Source organism: Phalacrocorax carbo, chromosome 6 (assembly GCF_963921805.1).
Source record: "Phalacrocorax carbo chromosome 6, bPhaCar2.1, whole genome shotgun sequence".
Lineage (NCBI taxonomy): Eukaryota > Metazoa > Chordata > Aves > Suliformes > Phalacrocoracidae > Phalacrocorax > Phalacrocorax carbo.
This window is the reverse complement of record NC_087518.1, coordinates 20,581,276-20,603,568: the sequence shown is the minus strand read 5'-3', so window position 1 is coordinate 20,603,568 and position 22,293 is coordinate 20,581,276. Positions and strand designations below refer to the sequence as shown.

General features: G+C 53.6%; 2 protein-coding genes across 12 annotated transcripts in view; one reads left to right on the top strand and one right to left on the bottom strand.

Moving 5' to 3' along the window:
- The window catches only part of LOC104052264 (semaphorin-3D-like), a 28,115-nt gene extending 17,546 nt beyond the window's left edge, over positions 1 to 10,569 (top strand). For 2 of the 5 annotated variants that reach the window (XM_064454126.1, XM_064454123.1), the window contains 16 exons: positions 516 to 676; positions 1,429 to 1,491; positions 1,732 to 1,851; positions 2,116 to 2,218; positions 2,691 to 2,819; positions 3,147 to 3,292; positions 3,530 to 3,647; positions 3,808 to 3,877; positions 4,250 to 4,394; positions 4,474 to 4,696; positions 4,817 to 4,905; positions 5,403 to 5,444; positions 5,722 to 5,879; positions 6,091 to 6,155; positions 6,405 to 6,535; positions 6,620 to 10,569. In XM_064454126.1, coding sequence (XP_064310196.1) covers positions 611 to 676; positions 1,429 to 1,491; positions 1,732 to 1,851; positions 2,116 to 2,218; positions 2,691 to 2,819; positions 3,147 to 3,292; positions 3,530 to 3,647; positions 3,808 to 3,877; positions 4,250 to 4,394; positions 4,474 to 4,696; positions 4,817 to 4,905; positions 5,403 to 5,444; positions 5,722 to 5,879; positions 6,091 to 6,155; positions 6,405 to 6,535; positions 6,620 to 7,036 — 2,085 coding nt within the window. In that variant the 5' untranslated portion in view covers positions 516 to 610 and the 3' untranslated portion in view covers positions 7,037 to 10,569. The remainder of the gene's footprint in view (positions 1 to 515; positions 677 to 1,428; positions 1,492 to 1,731; positions 1,852 to 2,115; positions 2,219 to 2,690; positions 2,820 to 3,146; positions 3,293 to 3,529; positions 3,648 to 3,807; positions 3,878 to 4,249; positions 4,395 to 4,473; positions 4,697 to 4,816; positions 4,906 to 5,402; positions 5,445 to 5,721; positions 5,880 to 6,090; positions 6,156 to 6,404; positions 6,536 to 6,619) is intronic. The other 3 variants (XM_064454125.1, XM_064454124.1, XM_064454127.1) reach the window with 3 other exon arrangements.
- RAD54L2 (RAD54 like 2) overlaps positions 7,705 to 22,293 on the bottom strand; it is a 72,093-nt gene continuing 57,504 nt past the window's right edge. For 6 of the 7 annotated variants that reach the window (XM_064454118.1, XM_064454115.1, XM_064454119.1 and 3 more), the window contains 12 exons: positions 21,339 to 21,516; positions 20,490 to 20,741; positions 19,757 to 19,875; positions 19,332 to 19,447; positions 18,230 to 18,329; positions 17,688 to 17,893; positions 16,214 to 16,389; positions 15,287 to 15,483; positions 14,978 to 15,174; positions 14,428 to 14,517; positions 13,776 to 13,868; positions 7,705 to 13,569 (listed from right to left, as the gene is read on the bottom strand). In XM_064454118.1, coding sequence (XP_064310188.1) covers positions 12,581 to 13,569; positions 13,776 to 13,868; positions 14,428 to 14,517; positions 14,978 to 15,174; positions 15,287 to 15,483; positions 16,214 to 16,389; positions 17,688 to 17,893; positions 18,230 to 18,329; positions 19,332 to 19,447; positions 19,757 to 19,875; positions 20,490 to 20,741; positions 21,339 to 21,516 — 2,713 coding nt within the window. In that variant the 3' untranslated portion in view covers positions 7,705 to 12,580. The remainder of the gene's footprint in view (positions 13,570 to 13,775; positions 13,869 to 14,427; positions 14,518 to 14,977; positions 15,175 to 15,286; positions 15,484 to 16,213; positions 16,390 to 17,687; positions 17,894 to 18,229; positions 18,330 to 19,331; positions 19,448 to 19,756; positions 19,876 to 20,489; positions 20,742 to 21,338; positions 21,517 to 22,293) is intronic. The other variant, XM_064454122.1, reaches the window with a different exon arrangement.

The following is a 22,293-nucleotide window of genomic DNA, read 5'->3' as shown; positions in this document are numbered from 1 at the left end:
GAGGGAAGCTTTGCCCCAGCAAATAGCCAAAATATTTTTTTAATCTGACAGTCATATAATCTCAGTCTGAAGCTCAGGAAAAAAGTGCCAGGAGTTATGGCAAGCAAGTCTCCTGTGTTCTCAGGCCTCTCTCCATAGTTTTGGGGTGCAGAGGCTTTGGGGCTCCAAGAACTCCTCTGAAAGGCAGGCTGGAAGCTGAGCAACCTGGTCACCTCAGGCTGGACTGCTGTCCTACCCTGCACCCTGCAAACCAGGGCAAGGTCAGGGTAGTTTTCCTCTTTGTAGAGGTGACTCGCTGTTTCCTCCAGGTAGACTCATGGGAAGAGGCTACATAATGAGCTTTGGGGCACTGAGGGGGGTGGTTTTTCTGCTAAGGCAGTTGCAGGACAGTTGCATTCCCTTGGGGAAGGGGTGGGTAGGCAGAGCTGTCCCAGAGAGGGACAGCATGAGGCCTCTGGCTGCTTGTTGTGTTTCTCAGGGATGGATTTCTCTTTCTCCCATCCTGTGCTCCTCAGATCTGCTGAAATCCAACAGCTCTCACCTGTTGCTGGCCTCAGGGAACAGGTTGGATTTCCAAGCCCTCTTGGTAGATGAAGACAGGGCCTGGCTGATGGTGGGAGCCAAAAACCACATCTTCCTCCTCCACCTGGACCATCCCAGCAGAGAGCCTGAGAAGGTCAGTTCTGGGAGGAGGGTGTGAGCGTGACGATGGCCAGGCTGACTACTTCCTCCCTGGGAGCCCCTCCTTGTTCCCATGTTGGGGCATGGAGGTGAATGTGCTCCCAGCTGGGCTGGTGCAATGTCACCAGGGTCACATTTATATCAGGATGTCTCAATCAGTGGGGTCAACCCATCCCTGGCAGTGTTGAGTCCCACAGGGGCAGGTTGATGTCAGGGAGGGACATGGCAGTTTGGCCAGGAGAGGAGACCTTGGTGGGCCCCAGAGTGAGGTAGAAGGGCAATGCCCAGAGCCCTGCTATCACACCTAGTCCCTGTTGCTGCTGCAAGAGCTAAAAAGACTCCATCAGCAAGTCCACTAATGTCATCCCAAGACATCCTGCTGGCAGGGTGCACAGCTCAAGCCCAACAAAAGGAAAGACCATTAAGGTGCTGCAGCCTGGTGTTCAAATGGGCTGGGATCTAGGGGAGACTGCCCACCAGCTGGGCATGCCATGGCCCACCCAGGCTCTGTCCCCACACCAGACTCGCTCTGACCCTATTTGGCAGATTGCCCACCAAGCTCAGCCGAGCCCTGGGAACCCAAGGGGGTGTCAGACCCATTGCAGGGCAGTCCCATGTCCTCACTGTGCACCTGAGCCTGGCAGCAGCTTTTGGCCGAGCCTGTTCCCACTGGTGCCCATGGCAGCCAGCTGATCCAGGTAGGTCAAGGAAAGCAGGGGCTGCATTGGTGGGGTCTCTGTGTTGCAGATTTTCTGGCCAGCCTCCAAGGAGCAGGTTGAGCATTGCCAGCTAGCAGGGAAGAATGTGGAGGTAAGCAAGGCTGGCGGCCCCTGGCTCACGGCCTTTTGCAGTTTGCCATGAATATTAAACACCCACATCACCTTGAAAGGGAGCGTGGGGGTCTGCCTGAGACAAGGGTGTTGAGCCAGATGGAGTTAAGCTCAGCCGGGGAGGATCTGGCTGGGGCTCCCCATGCAGACGTGCCATGGGGCTGTGCACAAATGCCCAGGCCTGGGCTCAGCCCACTAATCAACATCTCCTCTTGAGCAGACGGAGTGTGCCAACTTCATCCGCCTTCTCCAGCCCTTCAACAGGAGCCACGTGTTTGCCTGTGGGACTGGCTCCTACCAGCCTGTCTGTGCCTTCATCCAGCTGGGAGCCAGGGGGAAGGTGAGGCCAGTCATGTCCCCATTGCAGAAGGTGGCAAGAGACACCCTGCCCCAGCAAGCGGGGAGGAGAGGGAGCCCTGGAGCCTGGGGAGGGTGACCAGCCAGCATGGTGTAGTCCCTGACACTTGCATGGCCTTGCTGTGTGTGGTGAGAAGCAGCCCTGGCTTGTCAGTGCCAGGGTGCCCTGTGGGGAGCATGCTTTCCTCCTCCCCATTCTTCTCCACATGCCCAGCTTGTTTCGAGTCTCCCCCTTTGGCTCTGGCAGGGTCCCAGGGCTCCCTCCATGCAGTTGGTGACCCACTCCTTGGAGTCAGGGAGAGGACGGTGCCCATACAGCCCCCATGAACCCTTCACAGGACTCCTCATTGGTAAGACGGAGTGCGCAGCAGAGGCAATGCTGGAAGGTGGGAGTGCTGGGAATGGTCTGTACTGGGAGGCAATGCCTGCATCCCTGCTCTGCTGCATGTGGCTGCAGCCCTGGGCTGGTGCCGAAGTATAAGCGTGTGAGACGAGCCATCCTGCAGGGCCTAGTCCTGTGCTGGCTCACCCTGACCTCACAGTTCCTGCACAGAATTGTGAATCCAGGGTGTAGATTGAATGGCACATGGGAGTGTGTGGTGTCACCAGCCTGCTCACCTTGTATGGGCACTGTGGAAGGGCTAGGTGGGTGTAGGGCTAGAAGCTATGCTGGGTCATGGGTCTGGAGGTGGCTCCCAGCCAGGCTGTGCCACCTCCACCCTCCCTGAGCTTCTGAGGACACAGGGACTTCCTGCCAGTGTACCTCCCAACAGTGGCATCCCAACTCATCCATGCCGCATGCCCCCACCTCTGACCCTGCAGATAGGGAGCTGTATTCGGGCACCTCCAGTGACTTCATGGGCAGCAGTGCTGCCTTCTTCCGGACCTGGGTCCATGGAGCCGAGCAGAGCTACATCCGGACAGAGCAGAACCAGGACCACTGGCTACATGGTAGGAGCGGGGGCACCTGTGAGGTGTGGGGGGCTCTCCTGCCTGATGGGGAGAAGCTGGGGCCAGCACTGGGTCCAGACCTCAGTGGTCTGGCCCCTTTCTCTCTGGGGGCAAACACTGATGAAGCCTCTGGTGGGACCCATGCTCCAGCATGCACTCTGCAGCCCAAGCACCAGGAATGGGGCTCTGCCTTCTGGGTAGCAAGGTCTCCATGGACCACCCTGCGTACCCTCAGCATCTCACACTGCTCCCAAGGGCTTCCAAGGGCAGTACAACAGGGTCGGAGCATGGCACAGGGCCATGTTGTGCTGCTCCTTCCTCCCACAGAGCCTGCATTTGTCAGTGCCTATGCCATCCCTGATACCTACAATCCTCATGATGACAAGGTCTACATCTTCTTCCGTGAGACAGCCATGGAAGCTGGGCAGTGGGAGAGGCGGCACATCCATGCCAGGGTAGCCCGGGTCTGCAAGGTGAGTCACGAAAGTCCAGCATGCTGTGGCCAGGTGTCTCACCATTTGGGCTTTTACCTTCTCTGGGCCAAGAGGCATCGCAAGCAGGGGCCAGCAGCAGGACATGAAGGTGTCACCACACCCCTACCACAGAGCAGAGGGCTCAGGGCTGGGGGTGTCCCACTGTGGGGGCTGAGGAGTGCACGGTGGTGGGGGAGGTTTGGAGAGGCTTGGCTGAGCCCAGGTCTTGCTGCCCAGCAGAACGATGCTGGAGGGAAACGCAGCCTCATCAACCGCTGGAGCACATTCCTCAAGGCCCGCCTGGTGTGCTCCATCCCCGGGCCCCAGGGTACTGAGACCCACTTTGACCAGCTCGGTGAGTGCACAGCCCACTTGGCAGCAGGCAGCTGCTCCGCCATGGCTGCTCCTTCCAGTACACCCCAGGGAGATGGGCATGACATCGAGGATGCCCGCCTGCATCCCCTAGACCAGTGTTCCAGCTCCCAGGCTCCTCATCTCCACACCTCTCTTTGCAGAGGATGTTTTCCTCCTGCGCACCCGGGACCCCCAGAACCCCCTCGTCTTTGGCCTTTTCACAGTCTCCAGGTGAGCAGGGCTCTGGCTAGCCACTGCATGGGGCAGTTCAGCCCCCCTACCCCAGTCCCAGTTCTGCCCCCTGTGGAGCCCTGGGTGGGGAGGAGGGAAGGACAGGCACCCAGCTGGGAGAAGAAGGTCCACCAGCCATTTCACTGCCTTCCCTGCTGCTGGTTTACCAGCCCAACTGCCAAACCAGCAGGTTTGGCATCAGCAATTCCCTATGCTGGACTGGCTGTGCCAAAGGGATTCCTGTCAGCCCCTGGGTGCCATGCACAACTCCGGGGCTGACAGGGGACAGTGTGGGCTCAGGGGTGTGGCCATGCATATGTCTGGTCCCCATGGAGCAGCAGGGACACTGACAGCCCTGTGCTCCCCCGGCAGTGGTGTCTTCAGCGGCTCTGCTGTCTGCGTCTACTCCATGGCTGCTGTGAGAACTGCCTTCAGTGGCCCCTTTGCACACAAGGAGGGATTCGACTACCGTTGGGTAGAATACAAGGGCCGTGTCCCCTATCCCCGTCCTGGCACGGTAAGGGGTTGGGGAGCAGGATAGGGGAAGCAGGATGGGCTGGTCTGGCCATAATGCAGCCTGCTGTGTTGCCATGCAGTGCCCCAGTGAGACATATGACCCCCTGCTGCGGTCCACCAAGGACTTTCCCGACGAGGTGATCAGCTTCATGCGCACTCACCAGCTGATGTGGGAGCCTGTGTACCCGCAGGGCCGCCAGCCTGTCCTGGTGAGGGTCAACGTACCTTACCAGCTGCGGCGGCTGCTGGTGCACAGGCTGGAGATGGAGAGCCAGCACTATGATGTGCTCTTCCTTGGCACAGGTGGGAGCTCACCCCAGCTCTGGGGATGCTGTCAACACACAGCCACTTGCATGGCACACTGGTCCTGCCGGCTCAGGCGGCTCCCAGCCCTGACAGCTCCTTCTCCCGCTACGTTCACAGATGAAGGTAAAGTCCTGAAGGTGGGGCTGGCTGGTGGAGTGAGCCGTGGCACTGAGGTGATCAGCCTGGAGGAGCTCAGTGTCACTAAGGTATGGGAGACCAGAGCTGGTCCATGGTGGCTGGACCACGCAGCCTACCCCCAGCTGGTGGCATCCCCCCTACAGGCTCTTGCAGCAACTCACTGGCCTCTATCGGCATGTCCCTCACCTCACTGCTGGTGGCTCCCACCTGCTTTGACCGGCAGGCGATGCTGATAGCATGGAGGGCAGCCAGGGGGACTGGAGCCAAGTCATCTCCCAGCTCCCCATCCAGCCCCGAGGGGTGATGGGAGTGGCACACCAGATCCTGAACTAAAATGGGAAGGCTGAGCCCAGGTTTGAAAGCATGGCTGCCAGGCAGCGCTGCCCTGAGCTGTCCACTCTGAGCAGGGCCAACCCAGGCTACTTGCATGGAGCAGACGGAACTGTGACCAGGGACTGGGGCCAGGGCCCCAACACCCTACCACCCCATGGTCCCAGCCCCACTGGCAGACTGGGGCACCCAGGAAGGACTGACACAGCTATAGCGCTCTCTTCTTCCACTCCAGGTGCCTTCTCCCATCTTGGACATGAAGTTATCACCAAAGCAGGTGAGGCCTAGCTTCTGCTTCTTCCTGAAGCAGCAAAGGGACAGGGCACAGGGGGCAGAACACCCTACACCTTCTGCCTGGGTCCCCTGGCCTTAGGGCTTGCACATTTAGGGAATGGGCTCCTGCCAGGGTAGCCTAGGGAGTGGTGGGCTCTGGCCCCCCACTCCCCCGTCTCCCAGTGCCCCCACTACAGCACAGGGCAGGGAGCACCATTCTGCAGCTAGCCCCAGTCTCCAGCTGTGGGTACTGACTGTCACTGCTCTGCTTGCCTGAGCAGCAGGAGCTGTTTGTGAGCAGCACACATGGGCTGCTCCAGCTCTCCCTGTACCGCTGCGAGCTCTATGGCAAAACCTGCGCTGACTGCTGCCTGGCCAGGGACCCGTACTGCACCTGGGACAGCAAGACCTGCGCCCCACATCTGCTTACCAAGAAGAGGTGAGCATCTGCCCAGGCCAGCCCTGCTGTCCCCCTGCAAAGAGATGGTGTTTGGAGCAGGGAAGGACAAGCCACCAACCCTGGAGGCTTTACCTGTCAGCCCAGACCCCTACTGGCACACTGCTGGCCAGGCCCCCAGCCCTCCCTGGTCCCCCTTCTTCCTGGCTGCTCTGCCAGAGAGGGTCCCACAGCCCTCTCTGCTCTCCCACAGGCATGCCCACTGCCAGGACATGCTGAAGTCTGATCCACTCAGCCAGTGCCCGGACACCACAGAGGGTGAGCACCAGCCCCAACCCATCCAAGGAGCCCCAGTGTGGGCAGCCAGCTCTGCCTGGGGACCAGCAGTGTCCAGGAGGGTGGACGGCATATTCTGTGAAAGCAGCGCCCACCAGCTGTACCAGCACCGGCTGCCGCATACACTGTGCTGCTCTCCATGTGCTGGATGTTCCATGCTGCCCTTTCTCCCCACACGTCACAGCTCCCACACAGCGTACTCACCCCTTTCCCGTCCTGTCCCCCTTGCAGGGACCACTGCCATGGTGAAGATTGTTTATGGGGTGGAGAAGAACTCAACCTTTCTTGAGTGTCTGCCGCACTCCCCACAGACAACTGTCCGGTGGCTGGTGCGGCATGGTGAGGAGACAGGCCTGAGTGAGGTATGGGGGACAGGGAGGCAGGGACAAGGCACGGGATGGCTCGGTCCATTGGGACTGACCCCTGGTGCTTTGCCTTTGTCCCAGGTCAGGAACAATGGCCACTTCTTGGTGCTGGAGCAAGGGCTGCTGATCCGTCAGCTGACGAGGGAGGATGTGGGCACCTATGAGTGCCAGGCAGTGGAGCACTCTTTCTCATGGCCCCTCACCCAATACAGCCTCCATGTCATCAGGCATGAGGCCATGGAGGTGCCTCCTTACAAACAGAGCAAGGGGGCTGAGCTGGGACGGACCCACCAGAGCCTCCAGCCCCAGATTGACCTGCACCCAGGCTACAAGGGCTTCCCGTGGGCCCTGGGGGCACCGGGCACCAGCCTGGATGTCTACTGCAATGCCCTGCGGCACCAGGAAAGGCAGCGGCAGAAAGCCTGGCACCAAAAGTGGCAGCATCCATCCCCAAACAGCAAGAACGGTCGGGTGCGGAGGCACCCCCAGCCCCTGTGAGGGAGCTGGGGCCCTCTGCAGCTCCCTTCCTGGTCTCTCCAGGGCCCTCCTTGCATGCAGGCATCAGCTCCAAGACACCTCTCAGCAGCTTCCTGTGCAGAAATGCCTCGCTGTTACTACCTCAAACCCTGCCAGTCCCTGCTGCCTCTCCTTGCACCCCACAGGGCACACCAGACTGAGGGCGTGCAGCCCGCACCGGTTCTCCAAGACTCAAAGCTATTTACACACCCTGCAGAATATTTATTCTCCTTGTTTTCCCCTGGCCCTTAATGATGATCATTATCAGCAGCAATAATGAGCACTGAGAACAGAGAAGGGAAATGGCCAGTGCTCACAAATGGTTCCCTAACACCTGGTGGCATCCAGCCCACCATGGACACCCAGCACCCAGCCACCCTCCCCTCTGGAGGCAGCAGACTCCTCACTGCAGCCCTGGCAGTGTGGTGGGGTGTTCCCCTGGGCAGCTGCGGAGATGCCAGCAGAGCCCAAATGCTGCTGGAGGCAGTGGGGCATGGCTGCTTGCTGACCTTGGGCTCGGCAACGGGGCACCTCAGCGTTGCAGAGATGCCCATGCCCAGCCCAGCTCTGATCCACTTCAAATCACACAGCTTTTTAAAATTTTGACATTTATTTTACTAAAAAAAAAAAAGGAGAGAGAAACGACAGGCAGTTATACCAACTTACAATTTATTTTTTTTTTTAAAAATGACATGAAACACAAGTAAAAATAAATACATCATATAAACAACAAATTGTTCAAAGTCTCTGCTCTGGGAGATCAGGCGAGCACACCCCGTTCAACAGAGAGGAGGGAAGCACATGATCATGCGTTGGGCCAACCGATGGACCCACCCTGCTAGCGATACTCTCCTTTCCAACCACAAAAAGACAGGCCACAAACTAAGGTCGTAGTAAAAAAGAAAAGAAAAAAAAACCCAACCCGAACCCCAAAACAACATAAAATCCAAAATGAGACTCAGCAATGGATCCCTTCAGGCTCTTGTGGATCTGCCAGAGCCTCCAGCTCTGTGCCCTGTGCCACCAAGGTGGGAACCACAAAGCAGCAGTGCAGCCACAGGTGGCAGTGGTGGGCCAGGAGGTGGCAGAGGTTGCTCTTGCACTGTCATCCCTCTGAAGGGAGTGGTTGCTCTACTAGAGTTGCAGGGAGCCATCATCCCCGCTGTAACCTAGCTAGACTATGCTCCCCTTTTAATCTCTGCCCCCTGCCCTGCCCTCCACCCCGGTCCTTCCAAGACTAAATTCATCCCAGAGTGGTGAGAAACACCAGCTGTGAAGGTAGTTGCTGTACTTGTCCCATTTGGCCTGGAAGCCATCCACAAACCAACAGCAATTCTCTTGCATTCCACCATTTGCTGCTATCATTAAGCCAAAATATACATAATTTCTAGGGAAGCCCCATGGAAATCCCATCCTTTGCTTGCCAGAATATTTGCTTTCTGTGAGTACCTGCATCCACCCCACCAACCTCCCAGGCATTTGGAGGGGTGCATGGGGAAACGTGTAGTGGATCCTCCACAGGCCAGGCTGGGCTGTGTTGCCCCCACCCTGCAGCCTCCCACGATGCCCCAAAAGCCGCACTAGCAGGCAGGCAACAAGACCCCTGAGACCAGGGCACACAGTAGCCACAGCCCTCCCTGTGCCATCATGTCCTACAGCAGTACGCAGCCTTTGCCAAACTGTCCCCAGGACTGGAAACCTCCCACCTAAGAGAAGGGCTGAGGGCTGGGTGCCAACATGGAAGGCAGCTGACCCACCCAAGGGCCCTGCGGCTCTGCCCCAGCCTCTGGGTTGTGCTCAGAAATCTACCTTAGTGTCCAAAAAACTCAGCAGAGTGTCCTGCACTGCTGTTCTCAGTGTCACCCGCAGCCCTGGCGCCAACTGGCAGCTACTTCTATCCAGTCATTTAGAAACAGAAATTCAGCAGCAAAGAAAAATTTAACCCATGCAGGGAAAGCCCCTGTTCCAGGCTCAGGAAAACTAAGAGGGGACCTTCTGCAGCAGAGCAAGAAAAAACTAACCCCTGCAAGGAAAGCCACTGTTACAGGCTCAGGAAAACCAAGACCGGGCCCTCTGCAGCAGAAGCACCTGCTGAAGAGGTGAAAAGCCTGGGGAGGGAAGATGAGGGGAAGAGGGAGTCCCACAGGAGAGGAGTTTTAGGGCACAGGGAGGTCCCCCACTCAGAAAGTAGGGTTACCCTGGATTACCCACATGCTTTTGCAGCTGGGGTGGGGAAAGTCCCACTGCAGGACAGTGGGTGCCTCCGGCCACACCTTAGAGCAGCCCCAGTTGCTGCCCATCCCCAGGAGAGCCCCATGGTCAGGGCGTCACAGTTATCTCTGCGACCACCTCTCAGCTGAGGCTCAGACAGGGCCCAGGGGACACGGCCCCTCATTAAGGGGGTGCTCAGGGCTGGTACATGGAGCAGAGAGCTGCCGCACTGCCCTGCCGTGCTCAGGGAGGGTGGCTGGGGATCCACTTGTGCACTTGCTGAGCAGGAACACCATGCTGCAGCTGCCCAGACCCATGGATGTTTGCCAGCGAGAAGCAGCTCCTTGCAGCAGGTCGCATCCAGGGGCAGCCACCCCACGGAGGGGCAGTGAGTGGTCTCCAAGCCACCACAGCCATGCAGGAGCTGGGAGAGCCCTCACACCTCACACTGGTCCCAGGAAGTTATGGCCAACCTGTGGCACAAAGCACATGCCCTGCGGAAGCTGAGCACCTGCTGACTCCAGTTGCTATGGCCACATGGCTTGGGCTATGCTGGGGAACCCAAGGAGGACAGTGGACAGCAGCATAGGAATGTGCCGGGGCCTGCTCAGGAAGCCCCAGGTGCTCTCCTGGAGATGCAAGGAGCAGAAAAAAATGGCGTGCAGTGACAGGGTCCACATCCAGAGCTACAGTGCAGACTGCCCCCAGCCAAATCTTCATGCCTCATTCCAGCACAGAGCCACAGAAAAATCCCGTTCCAAGAGGACTCGGGAGAGTCCCTTGGATGAACCCCACTACCCTGACCACCACCAGTGAGGACTGGGGCTGCAGCAGGACTCTGGTCAAGGTCTGTTCACACTCCCACCTCCCCCATGTGTGCACAGGTCTCAATGTTTGCTACTCTCAAAAAGCAAAGCCCTTGACTAGGTCCATTCCCCAAATCCACAGGAAAACTGACAGCCTCACAGGGATGCAACGGACATCTGGGCAAGCTTGTCATACAATCAGTGTCACAGGGTTGTGCATGAGGTGGACACACAGAGCACAGGAGGGCATGACTCACAGACGCAGCACTGTCAAGTCTTTGGAGAAACTTGCATGAACACCATCAGTTAATTTGCTTTGTTACTTTTGTGGGGGGGTTTGATTTTTATTTCCATGGTGCATCCAAAGACAAGTTGTCCAGCAGTTTGCTCAGAACCCCTCGGTTTTCAACTCCTAGGATATGTTAAAGAAGAAAGCACTATTTTAATGTTTGGTTTTGTTAAAAAAATAATTAAAATAACTTGCATAGCTAAACTGTTGATCTAAGGCTTCTATGAATGGTGTGGTTATGTTTGACAGACAATGTCCATTAAACAGAGAAAGACACTAGAAAAGCCCCATGACATTTTTTATTTTGTTTTTGTAACACGCGTGCACACACCCCGCTCTCTCTCAGGAAGGGAGGTCCCCATCTTCCAGCACCCTTTTGATGGAGGATGTCAGGACATCCTGCCCTTTCCTACACCGAGCTAGTCCCAGCAAATACCAGCGACTGCAGCTTCCACAGCCCAAGAAGTCCCCTACAAGCTACCACTGTTCCAAGGTCCCAGCCACATTCCAGGGACATCCCCCACAGGTGAGCACAGCTCCTGCCTGGGACATCCAGATGTAACACAGGTTTCCACATTTCAAGTCTCCATCCTAACATGTTCACACACACAGTCACGCTCACCAAGTCCAGCTGTGCTTGGTTAGCCCAGCCCCTCCTTCGGAGCCCTGGCACCAAGGCAAGCAGCCAGCATGTTTGCTGCTGGGGCTAGGGCCAGCCTCTGCACGCATGTTGCAGAGCAGGGCTGGGCTGAGTGCCACTCCCTCCATGGGGAAAGGAGCTTCCCTGGCAGGAGCTCTGCCGTCCCAACCCCACATGCCTCACAACCCTCCTCCTCACTGAAAATGAGCACAGGAGGCTTCCACATGTGCTCCTCCACCTGCCCCAACATGACAAGAGGACTTCATCCTCCCTCCGGCTGCTGCAGAACACCCAGAGCAGGTCCTCCCTGCTCTGGCATTATCCCCCAGTGGGGCACTTCTAGCCAACTCAACACAGGTCAGCTCTGCTGCTGGCCCTACTTCTAGGCTATGTTTTGGTCAACCAGCTGCTTCTCCCCACACAGACAACCCAACAAGCAACCACTGCATGACAGAGGCCAGCATTTTATTTTTTTAATATGGAAATTAATTTAGAAGTAGAAAGAAAGTGTCTCCCAAACAATAAATATTATGCCTTCACGAAATAAATTAATGTAGAGATTCTGTGCAGGGGGAAATCACTCCAATCACAGATTCAACAGCAACTGGCACTGGGTCCAGCATCTCCTCCCAACCTTCTCCACTGCCTGGTGCAGTGGAGAAGCAGCAGTGAGCCCACCTACCCCCAGATCTGGTGGGCCACGATGGGATGAAATGTGGCCTTCACACAGACTGGCAGGGCCGCAGAGCTGGGGAAGTCACCAGGATTCCCCTTCCAACGGCCACCAAGATGTCTGGGATTGCTCCACTCATCTGGCTCACAGTGCTGGCATCAGAACCACAGGACTAACCTACCTTGGATGGGACCCTCCAGAAGGGCCCAGGGGAACACGCCACCAGAGCCCTGCCCTCCTCACTGTGGCAGGAACCTGCCTAGAGCCCTCACACTAGTTTCATGTGAATTTGAAGAGGATGACAAACTGTTTGTGGGGTGTTCTGTTTCTTTTTTCTTTTTTTTTTTAACCACAATCCTGCCCACCCCCACCCCAACATACACGACATAGAAGCCCTCCCCACCCCGATCCCTCCCCAGTAAAAACGCTTTGTCCCCAACCTCTGCTGGAGTTGCCTCCCCGGCCAACACATCCCGGAGTGAGAGAAGTTCACAGATAAGGCAGTTTGTGTGAGAGGATGCTCAGCCCTGCCAGTGGTGAAGCCCATGCCTCCAGGCCTGAGAAGGGCAGTGACTCGCACCACTAAGCCTCCCCCTTCCAGACAAGACAGAGAACAGAGACAGACAGAGCGAGCGTGGGAGGGAGGCACTCCTACTGTTTGCATTGCTGCTTCCCTCCTCCACTGACTCGCTCCTCCAGCCCTCACAGGTCCACTCAATCCCTCTCCCCTCTCCCTGCTCCTAATACAATTCAGATCCTTGACAGCTAAAAAACAACAAAACCACGCCCACACCGCACCCTTCACATCCTTCTCCACCCATTGCCATGGCCCAGAGGGGAAATCCTGACTCCCAAAAAGGTCCTGCAATTTTTGCCTCCCGGCCGAGCTGAGCAGAAGCTGGGCCCGTTATTTCCCTGTGATCTCTATAACATCATCATCTTTGTCCTCATCATTAGAGCTGCATCCCACCTCTGGGACCTCCTGGGGTTCAAACTGAGGCACCTGGGGCCGAAGAAGGCCCCCAGCCGGGTAGCCCGAGTGAGGGGACATGTAGCCAGGGTAGGCAGATGCCATGCTCCTGGGAAGGCTGCTAGGCAAGACAGGGGCTGGGAAAGGAGCAAACATTCTGGACTCGGGCAGGAGTGACTGCGTGAAGGGAAGCGAGTAATTGGGCAGCACCCCTGTCAGAGAAGGGTTTAGCATGAATGAGGGGACACTGGCGGTGGCTGAGGTAGCAGCAGAAGAGCTGGCGGTGCCGGCTGTCAGCAGAGGGTCAGTAGTCACAGGGAACACCAGATGAGGGTCTGAGAGTAAATTGGGCAGCTGGTAATAAGAGGAGCCAGTGCCCATGTACAAGGAGTTTCCTGGTTGGGAGGCAAATGGATGGGTTAGGCTGTGGTTTAAAGAGACAGGAGGCATGGCGAACCCACCAGAGACGGGGTACCCGTGTTCGTACGGCTGCACGGATGATGGCAACTGGCGCTTCTTCTGCTGCCTGCGGGCTTGCTCCTCTGGAGCCGATGGTGAGGTTGACTTGCGCTTGTTGCCCCGTAAGTCCAACACTGAGTGGGCATCGTCGTGTTGGCTGGTGGCCGGCAGGGCTGAAGACACAGAGGGAGCCATGCAGTGAGTCCCACCACACTGCTCGGCTCCTCGGGCTGCTAAGCCAGGTGCGTTGTCAGTGCAAGCAGCATGGCCTTGTGCTGCATTAGTGGTGGGAGAGCTGTGCCGGGACTCCCGTGCAGCTGCTGCCTCTGCATACTGCTGCAGCTCGCTGATGATCTCGGGGCTGTCAGGGGATATGGGCCGAGTGAGCTCCTCTGCGCTTGGGAGCTGCGGTGATGAGGCACTGTGTCTGCCATTGCTTGCGGACTCCAGTGATGAGCTCTGGGAGCCTGGAAACAAGGAGATGGAGCAGGTGAGAAAAACAACTTTGGAGAAAACCTGAGGCCAAGAAGCAACAGTGAAAAGGAAGGTGGGGATATCATGGGAAGATTGTGGGGTCAGCTCTGAACACAGGCATGATCCAGGGAACACTACCCCAGACTCTTGGGTAGGAAAGCACATGAGCAAGCCTCACACAGTGCTCACAAGCTCCTACCTGAGACAGCTGTCCGACGGTCTTCATTGCCCTTTGGCTTCCCAGTGGTCCGGATAGCAAAAATCCGCCCGTCACTGGTCCGGATATACGTCCCTGGAAGAGGGGCAGAACAATTTCATTCATGGTTTCTGTGAGCCTGTGAGGCTGCCTGGGCAGGAATAGGACAGCAGTACTGTATAAGGCCAGCACACAGATCATGCAGGGAGATCAGTGCGGGGTTTCTGCCCCCTTCCTCACTCCTCATTTCCACCCTTTCAGCTTTCCCAGTTGGAGTTCACCCCACTCCCAATGTGCTGCTGGTGGGAAACGTGGAACTTAATGCCTGGGACTAAGTTTGCTCTGGGACCACTGGGAAGTGTTTGGCTGCCCCAGTATATGCAGCGGGTGTTGTGAGAATAAGGCACCCAGCCGCAAAGTTCAACAGCTCCTCTCAGAGGCAGCAGCAGCCACAGCTGTAATAGCCCTGAAGCATCAGCTACAACAGCAGACCCAAACCATGGGCTGCAGTAGGGCCACTGCAGAGTGCAGATCTCCTCCCCATCTTGTTTCTTTTCCTCTCAAGGGACTGATTCATGCTTTTACATAATTTTCTTTGCTAATTAGCATTGTCCAGCACCCTATCCACAAGTCTTACCAAGACAGAGAGACTTACCTTTTGTCCCTCGGATGACATGGATGCTCTCACCAGCACTGATTCTTGCCTGTACATCAGTGGATGTGTTTGTACCCGGAATCACAATATCTGGCAGTGGGGGAAGAAACAGAACAGTGTTGGTGGAATTACACACCCAGCCATAATCAAGAGTGGGGAGGTGCATCACCAAACCCCTTTGCTTGCAGTGCAGCTGTCTCCTATGCACTGTGCTAGAAGTAAGCCCTGGATTTATTTCTGAGCAGCATAGGAAGGCAGCAGAAGCTGAGGAAGCAAAAGCCATGCTGCTCTGGCACAGTATCTCTCCTATCCCAAAAAGATCAGCTGGTGACAGTATTACAAGCCCTCTCATGGGAAGTTCTCTCCCAACAAACTGCCAGTCCCATGGTCCTTGTACACCTGCCGAGAGTGCTCCAGGTACAAGGGAAGCACGCGAATGCAGAAAGGCAGAATCAGTGGCTCTGATGCCCATCTGCCCACAGCCCATGTGGGCATCAACAACTCATCCTGCTCATCACAACTGAACTCAATGGGAGCATCAGCAACTCACCTGTGGTGGTGACAATCTTCTGCACAAAGACACCAGCTCGCTGTAGATAGTTGATGGGGAAGTTGATGGCAGGGTTGGAACTTGAGGCTGATCCTCCACTGCCCATGGGGACATGCCGGGGCATCATAGGAATGGGGGTGGATTGAACTGGGCGGACACTTGCCACCGGCTTGTCCTCACCCTTGAGGGCTGGTCGCCTAGTGAGAGGAGGGAGGAAAGTGCAGTGCCCCCACTGATAGGGCTAAGCATCCTCTGCCCTCTCACTTCACATCTACAGCATGGGAAGAAGGGGAAGAGGCAGGTACTCACCAGTTCCTCTGGCTAAAGGCAGGGATGCTCGTCAGACTCTGGTCACTGGCTGGGTAATACTGTGCGTAGGACGGCCGGGTGTAGGGGACGGATGCTCGCTTTTCCTCCTCATAGCTCTTCTTGGCTGCTTTCTTCTCTGCCTTGGTAAGCTTGTGCTCCTTCCGGTCGATCAGCAGTGACTCATGCTGAAAAGGCTCCTGCAACCCCACAGCAACTGAGGTTTTAACACCAACCCACCACAAGAGGGAACCAACATGCCCCAAATGGCAGCCACCCGGTCCCTGCATCAGCACTGTTTCCATGCCAGGCCAGAGCAGGGAAGAAGGGACTTGGGAGGCAGAGCTGGTCATGACAAAGCATGTGTGGGGCAATGCTGTGGATGTGACCAAGGCTCAGCTTGAAGAGTGACAGAATCAGATAAGCCATTGCTCACCATTGCTAAGCCTGCCCAGCCAAGGCCGTCGCTTACCAAGGGCACCCACAAGCCAAAGGCTAAGAGCGCAGCCAGAGCCCAGTGGCACCCAGCCACAGGCCCACTCTGCAGCACCACCCTACCAGTAAAACTCTTCACAACACAGGCAAGTACTGGCTATCCCAGCTTTGTTTTAAAGCCACCCCATGAAGAGAGCTGGCAGCAAACTGGGATATGCCATTGCCACCTTCCTGGCACAGCACCAAGTTGAAGAAAGGGGTGACCTACAACGTGCCCCCAAACCTGTCCAGGACAGATGTGGCTCTAAACCTGTAGAAGATATTGCAGGGAAGGGCTGGGCTCTTAGGGCCCTCTCTAGAGGATTTTTTACCTATTCCTAACCCGCGCACATATGCAACCTTCTTGCCACCATGTCCCCAGCACAGAGTCATACTCCTCTAAACCTCCTCCTGCCTGTGCTCTGCTGTGCCAGCAAGGAAGCAGGTTGGTCTTACCTTGGTGATGAGGTGAGGATACTTGAGACAGGCTAACTGTAGAACAGACTCTCTCATCTTGCTTGGATTGAGGGAGAGCTGAGCAGGATCAGATTCCTCTTCCACAAAATGCAGCAGGTTCTCCACCTCCCGTCGGGTGAAGTTCAGCACTGGGTTCAGATCATCCACCACCCGATCTGGAAAAGAGGGAACAAAGTGAGCAGAGAAGGGAAGAGATGGGTACTGCTGCCTGCTGCCCTTTCTATACTCCTGTCCTAAGAGAGATCCCTCCTTGCAATCTGCACGATCCCCAGAAGCCTTCTTCAAAGGTCAGGGCAGGGCGAAAAATCATCAGCTGTGTTCAGAGTTGAGCCTGTTTGACCAAGTCAAGCTGACAAATGCCTTGTGCTCCAGACTGCACAGCAATGCAGTGCAGGTCACTGAGCTCCTGGCATGCATGAACATGAAGCTAGTTATGGTGATGGCTGATTATGATGATCTCACATCGCAAGGCTGAAAACATAGAAGCCCTGGGACAGAACTGCAGCCACACCTGTACACGCCCTCCAACAAATCCCACCAAAAAGGCTCAAGTTAATTTCAGCACCTGGTTATTTACAGAACTCTTGAGTTAAAAGCTCAGAAAAAACAGCCACAGTTCCCCCCTCACAAGAGCCTGAAAGTTTTCCTTGGACATTCCTTCCTGCACACAGGGCAAATGGGAGCACATGGAGAAAACATCTGTATCCAAGACTCTCTTGGGAGCCAGGCCAGCTGCCAGGGAACTCCGCCTCATGTGCAAAACAGCATGCTGAGCTGATCACGCCAGGCTGCTGCCTCTGCAGTTGGGTTTCGAGACAAAGAAGGACACAGGTAGCAGAACTTTTTGGGTCACCACAACCCTCAGCTGCATGCTCTATGAGAGCAGCTCAACAGCTGGCACAAGGCAGCACAACAGATACTTTTGGTACAAGGACAGGTCAGAACTGGAATAATGAATTACTCTTGGCTCCTAAGTAAGCACCAAAGTTATCAATATATACACTTTAATTTTACTATTTTTTCTCTCTTGCTGCCGGAGAAATGGAGGCACAGAGCTGTTTAATAAGTAATGACCAGTTTAAGTCAAGTAATGCCCAGGCGCAGGGGAAAACAATATGACTACCCCCCAAGTCTCTAGTCTCTTGTAGCAGCCAGGAGAGTAGCAGGGAAGGTAAATGGCACTGCACTGGACTGGCAGCACAACGCTGCTACAGGATGCTGGCTCTACAACCCCTACTGCTCTGCCACAAATTTCTTATAGGGTCTCATGTCACTGCCAACTCATAAACATCAAACAGTCCTAGGATAGTGTTTAGGTTACTACTTTGGCTGTCTGGTTTTCAACCTTAAAAAAAAAAAAAAAAAAGAGTTAAGAAAACCACAGAAACAGGACTTAAAGGAGCTAAAAGGAGTGCAAACTAAAGAGTGGAGCGCCATGTCCATCCACACTTACCTGACATGCCCTGCTTGGAGATCTGACGGTCATAGATCTTCTTCTCAAGGGTGTAATCAGAAACCAATCTGTAAATGTGGCATGGCTTCTTCTGCCCGTAGCGGTACACTCGGCACACAGCCTGGGCATCATGGCATGGATTCCAAGAAGCATCAAACACCACCACTCTGTTTGCTCCAATGAGGTTGACGCCCAAACACCCAGCACTGGAAATTAAAGGCAAATTTCAAATTGCTGCCTTGGCCAATTTTCAAAGCTTCTAGGCAGGACAGATGTCACATAGATGAGGTGTCTATGGAAAGTTCCCTCCAGTCATACAGGCAACTTCAAACCCACCTTTGATTTCCAAGACTGTTGTTAAGTTGTTGCAGAGAACTAAGGCTAAAATTCTACACCCCTAGGGAATTCAGAAGCAGATGGCATTATCATTCCATAAAGTCTTGAGAGCATATTACAAAGGAAGGTAAGAACTTAAAAACCCAGATGCACACAGAGCATCAGTGTGAGCCCTCCACTGTGCCTTTCTGCTCCAGCCAACTTACCGTGTGGACAAAAGGAAGAGCCAAACAGAGGTGTTGCTGGGGTCATTGAACTGGTTAATCAGTCTTTCCCTTTCCGAGGCAGAGGTGCTGCCATCCAGTCCTGAGAGGAAATTAAGGACACATTTAAAAGCTCTTTATGTTTGGGGGAATCCCATCAGGAAAAAACCACTGCCCAAACACTGAGCTTTGGCACTGGTTCCCAACCAATTCTAGGTCTTCCTCAAGTCATGCACTCCAAGAGCTCAACTGGACCACTCTACCTCTAATTTTCCCAGCCAGGCAGGTGTAATGCAGCCAGCCAGGTTGGGATTTGTTCAACTCAAGCTTGCAAGGCCAAGACTGGGAGTGTTACAACACACCTAGCCCATTAAGGCTCCCTATTAGGCAAGACAAACAGCAGCAAGAGCAGCAGGCACAACGGCCTCATGTATGTTTGAAGCTCGAGGAACCAAAAGAAAGCAAAATTGTGAAAGCCTTTGGCAAAATCCCATAGACTGGATCTGAGCACAGAGAGTACTGGTCTAAAGGAGTGCAGGGGGTATCATGTTTCCTTTCCTGAGCAGCAGCTTGCTTCTGGCAGCTCTGCAAAAATCAGGAACACCATATCCACTGCTCCTCTCAGTCCTGGCCTGTAGAGTAGCCACACAAAGCAACAACCCATGCCAGAACAAGATGTAAAGCTGGGGAAGAGGGGAGGAGGAATTCACAGCCACAAGCTAGTGAAAGCATTCCATGGTGATTCTGGTTTGGGAAGCAAGATCTAGAAAACAGCCAGACAGGAAGCAAAAAGTATCTTTTACAACTTAAAAAAGCACTAGTGTGTAAGTGAGATGTTAAAGATGTCTAGCATCTTCTGAGTAAGGTATCAAAAAGAGGATTTAGAAATTATGAGTTAGTTGCTATCAAACAGACACCGTCTTCCCAAGCAACTAAATAAGAACAATATGAAAGAGACTTCATCAGAAGAATGCTTCAGAAGAGCATTTTCACATCCAGGGACAACTACAAGTAGATGGTGGGTGACGATGACTTCCAGGAATTAGTGTGTCACAGAGGATCAAACAGTGCCACATCAAAAGAGAGGAGGATTGGCTGCACTCACTGTAATAGTTGATGTTTCGGACCCAGTTGTGAACACTTCCATCTGAGCCTGGAGGACTTGGCATTGGTCTCTTTGCCAAAAATTCTTCAATGACAGATAGGGTGGACAAGCTCTGGCTGCAAAACCAAGATCTCTGTTCAGGAGAAAAGGCCCCACAGCAGTAAAAGTGGATTATCAGAACTCTTCCCCAACCATGACAGCACTGACAGTTGTCAAACCCTGTTTGTGGCAGCACACCTCTGACTAGTAAATTTGATAGTGGCAGAAGTATAAAATTCATGGAGGAAAACCAGGATCTAATACAACAAAGGAGAAAAGGGGAACCACCACACCACTTACCCTGTGTAACAACCTCCTAATACCAGAGGGGTTCAACTACTCTGGTATTTAGTGACTGTAGGATCAGCTGTTGATATTTTGCTTACCTGAAGACCAAGATCTTGTCTCCAAGCTTCACACTTTCCTCAATTACATGGAACAGTAACACCATCTTGGGTGAGTTCTCCAAGACTCCTGTCTGGTAATCACACAAGATGTCTTTGGCCTACCGAGAAATGGAAGACTATTATAGGTGGAGTTGCTCCTTCCCTGTTTAGTTCAACAATCCTGTCTCAAGGTGAGAGCAATAAGTCATTGCAGCGGGGTTACATACATCCAGCCAGGTTCAGGTGCCAATGTTACTCCCAACTACTGCTGCTACCTCCCATTCCAGAAGCTCCAAATAACAAGCTTCTTCGAGTATGGGTGAATGAGCATCCTCTTAACCTCTCATGATTTTATCTCAAGACCTTTCCTCTAGACCACTAGATTTACCACAATCTTATCTAGATTAAACTTAACCCTAACACATTTTTTAGAATAACAAAGTCCACAGCCTTTTTGGTCAGATGAAAACAATGGTATAAGAGAGTATTGCCTGCACTCCAGCCTCACGAGAGTCCCAAAATCCCTACCCAGTGCCATGCAGACATGCTTATCAAGATACTCTGTGGCAGAGAAAGTGGATGAGAAATCCCCAACTCAAACAGAAGAGTCTTTTCTCTGCTCTAGGTTCAGAAAACTGCCCTAATAGAAAGAGGTACAGTCTTTCAGAGTAAGTATCTAGTCTACTTTTACCAAAGCTCTCCAGATGAAGAGTTTTCCAGCAGTGGTACTCACCCACTCATAAGTAACGACCTGATTTGCTCTCTCCTGAAAGGGGTTGAAGCCAACACTCTGCAGGAACTTGCTATTGGTAGCTTCTCCAACTGATGATGCCAAAGCGTTACTCTCTGTTTTGACTTTAATTCCCTGAGGCTGGCAGCGGGAATTAGTACTTGCTGTGCCAAGGTCATCCACATCCAAATCCTGCTCATTTGCCAGATTTTCCTTCTGCAGAGCTTCATACAACACATCTGGATGGTTCCAGATCTGAAGGAGTAAGAAAAGAAAGTGGTTAAGCCTGCGCTAGCCTGCTGCCTGCCAATGATTGTGGACTGAAAGCCCCCACAGCCATTCAAAAGAAAGAACTAATACTTCAATCACCTCATCACCATTCCCATACAGAACTGTAAGGCACTGCAGAGAAAGCCAGTCTGACTGCATTAAGGTAGTGAAAACAGAAAACATGACTCCACAATGACACAAGAAATAAACAGTCTTAAACAAAGCTCTCTTAAAACTGCCAGATTTTTTCCTTGAGAACAAAACAGAAAGCCACTATGCACCCCACACAGCATAAATGCAGAAGCTGCTTGTTTGCACTGTAGCAGGTAAATTGTTAAGGTGTCAGCCCAGTACCGGTTCAGTTGATGGCTATGGGTTTCTTGTACAAATTTGAACAAGACATTTAACGTTCCTGCACCCCAGTTCTGGAAGTGGGAATAAGAATTCTGCTGGGCCATTGCAGGGTCACCTGGGGAGAGAAGATGCACCTGGCAACCACATTTTTATCTCCTGTTTTCACTCATATTCCTGCCTTTCCCTTACATACTAGAATATTTCTTCGCAGCTCCTGCCAAAACATACCTTACAACAGACACAGAAAGCTTTGAGTGGGTTCAGTCCCAGCCAGCCACTGTTGCCTGCATCTCGGAAACGGTTCATGAACTCCGTATAAAGGGCCCGCTGGATCTTTGAAAGACGTACCAAAATAACATGTTCTTCCTTAGATGGGAGCTGAACCTTCAGCACATTGTGGCCTCTCCTGTGGAGGAAATAAAGAAAGAGAAATAAACAGAGGGAAGGGAATTTCCTAATCTGATGTCTCTGTGGCTGCCTGTTGGGTAAAAATTTTTACTGCTTGCCCACCTGGCTGCAGGTAAAAAGACCTCTAGTTCCATGCTTCTCTAATGCACAACACTTCCAAGATACTCTCCCTCCAGCCAAATACCAACTGTAAGCACAATTACAGAGATCTCAAATCTTACAATCTTCTAGCACAGGTCACAGTGTTAGGAGGGTGACGGAAGCCCTGTTTTCCATGGCAGCTGACAAACAGAAATAAGATCTGAGATCTCTTTTTAGCTCTGCCGATGACTAAGACACTCCATCCAAGCCACTGGTCCAGCATCTTAGAAACCTCATCTGAGAAACAAAGCTGATTTATTTCCAGAGTGGTGGAGACGCTGTCACTTTTCAAAACTGAAGGTTCATGAAACACTTTCAGATCCTTGGGTAGAGGATGTCAGAAATGCACATCCAAATTAACTATTAAGACATCAGAATAAACCTGAGGTCACTCTGGTAGTTAGAGGTGGTGTTCTCCATTATCAGAGTCTGTGGTACCAAAGGAAACCAACTTTACTTCTACTCCCCAAGGCAAAACAGACCCATAAGGACCACTTTGCAGTTGACAGATTGAACAAGACAGATTGAAACAAATATGGAGCAGCTAACCTAAGGACCTCCTCTGTGGTTTTCTCTGTATGCTTAAGATCCTCCCAAAGACAGATAAGGTACCTGTTTAAAACTCAAGCCTAAG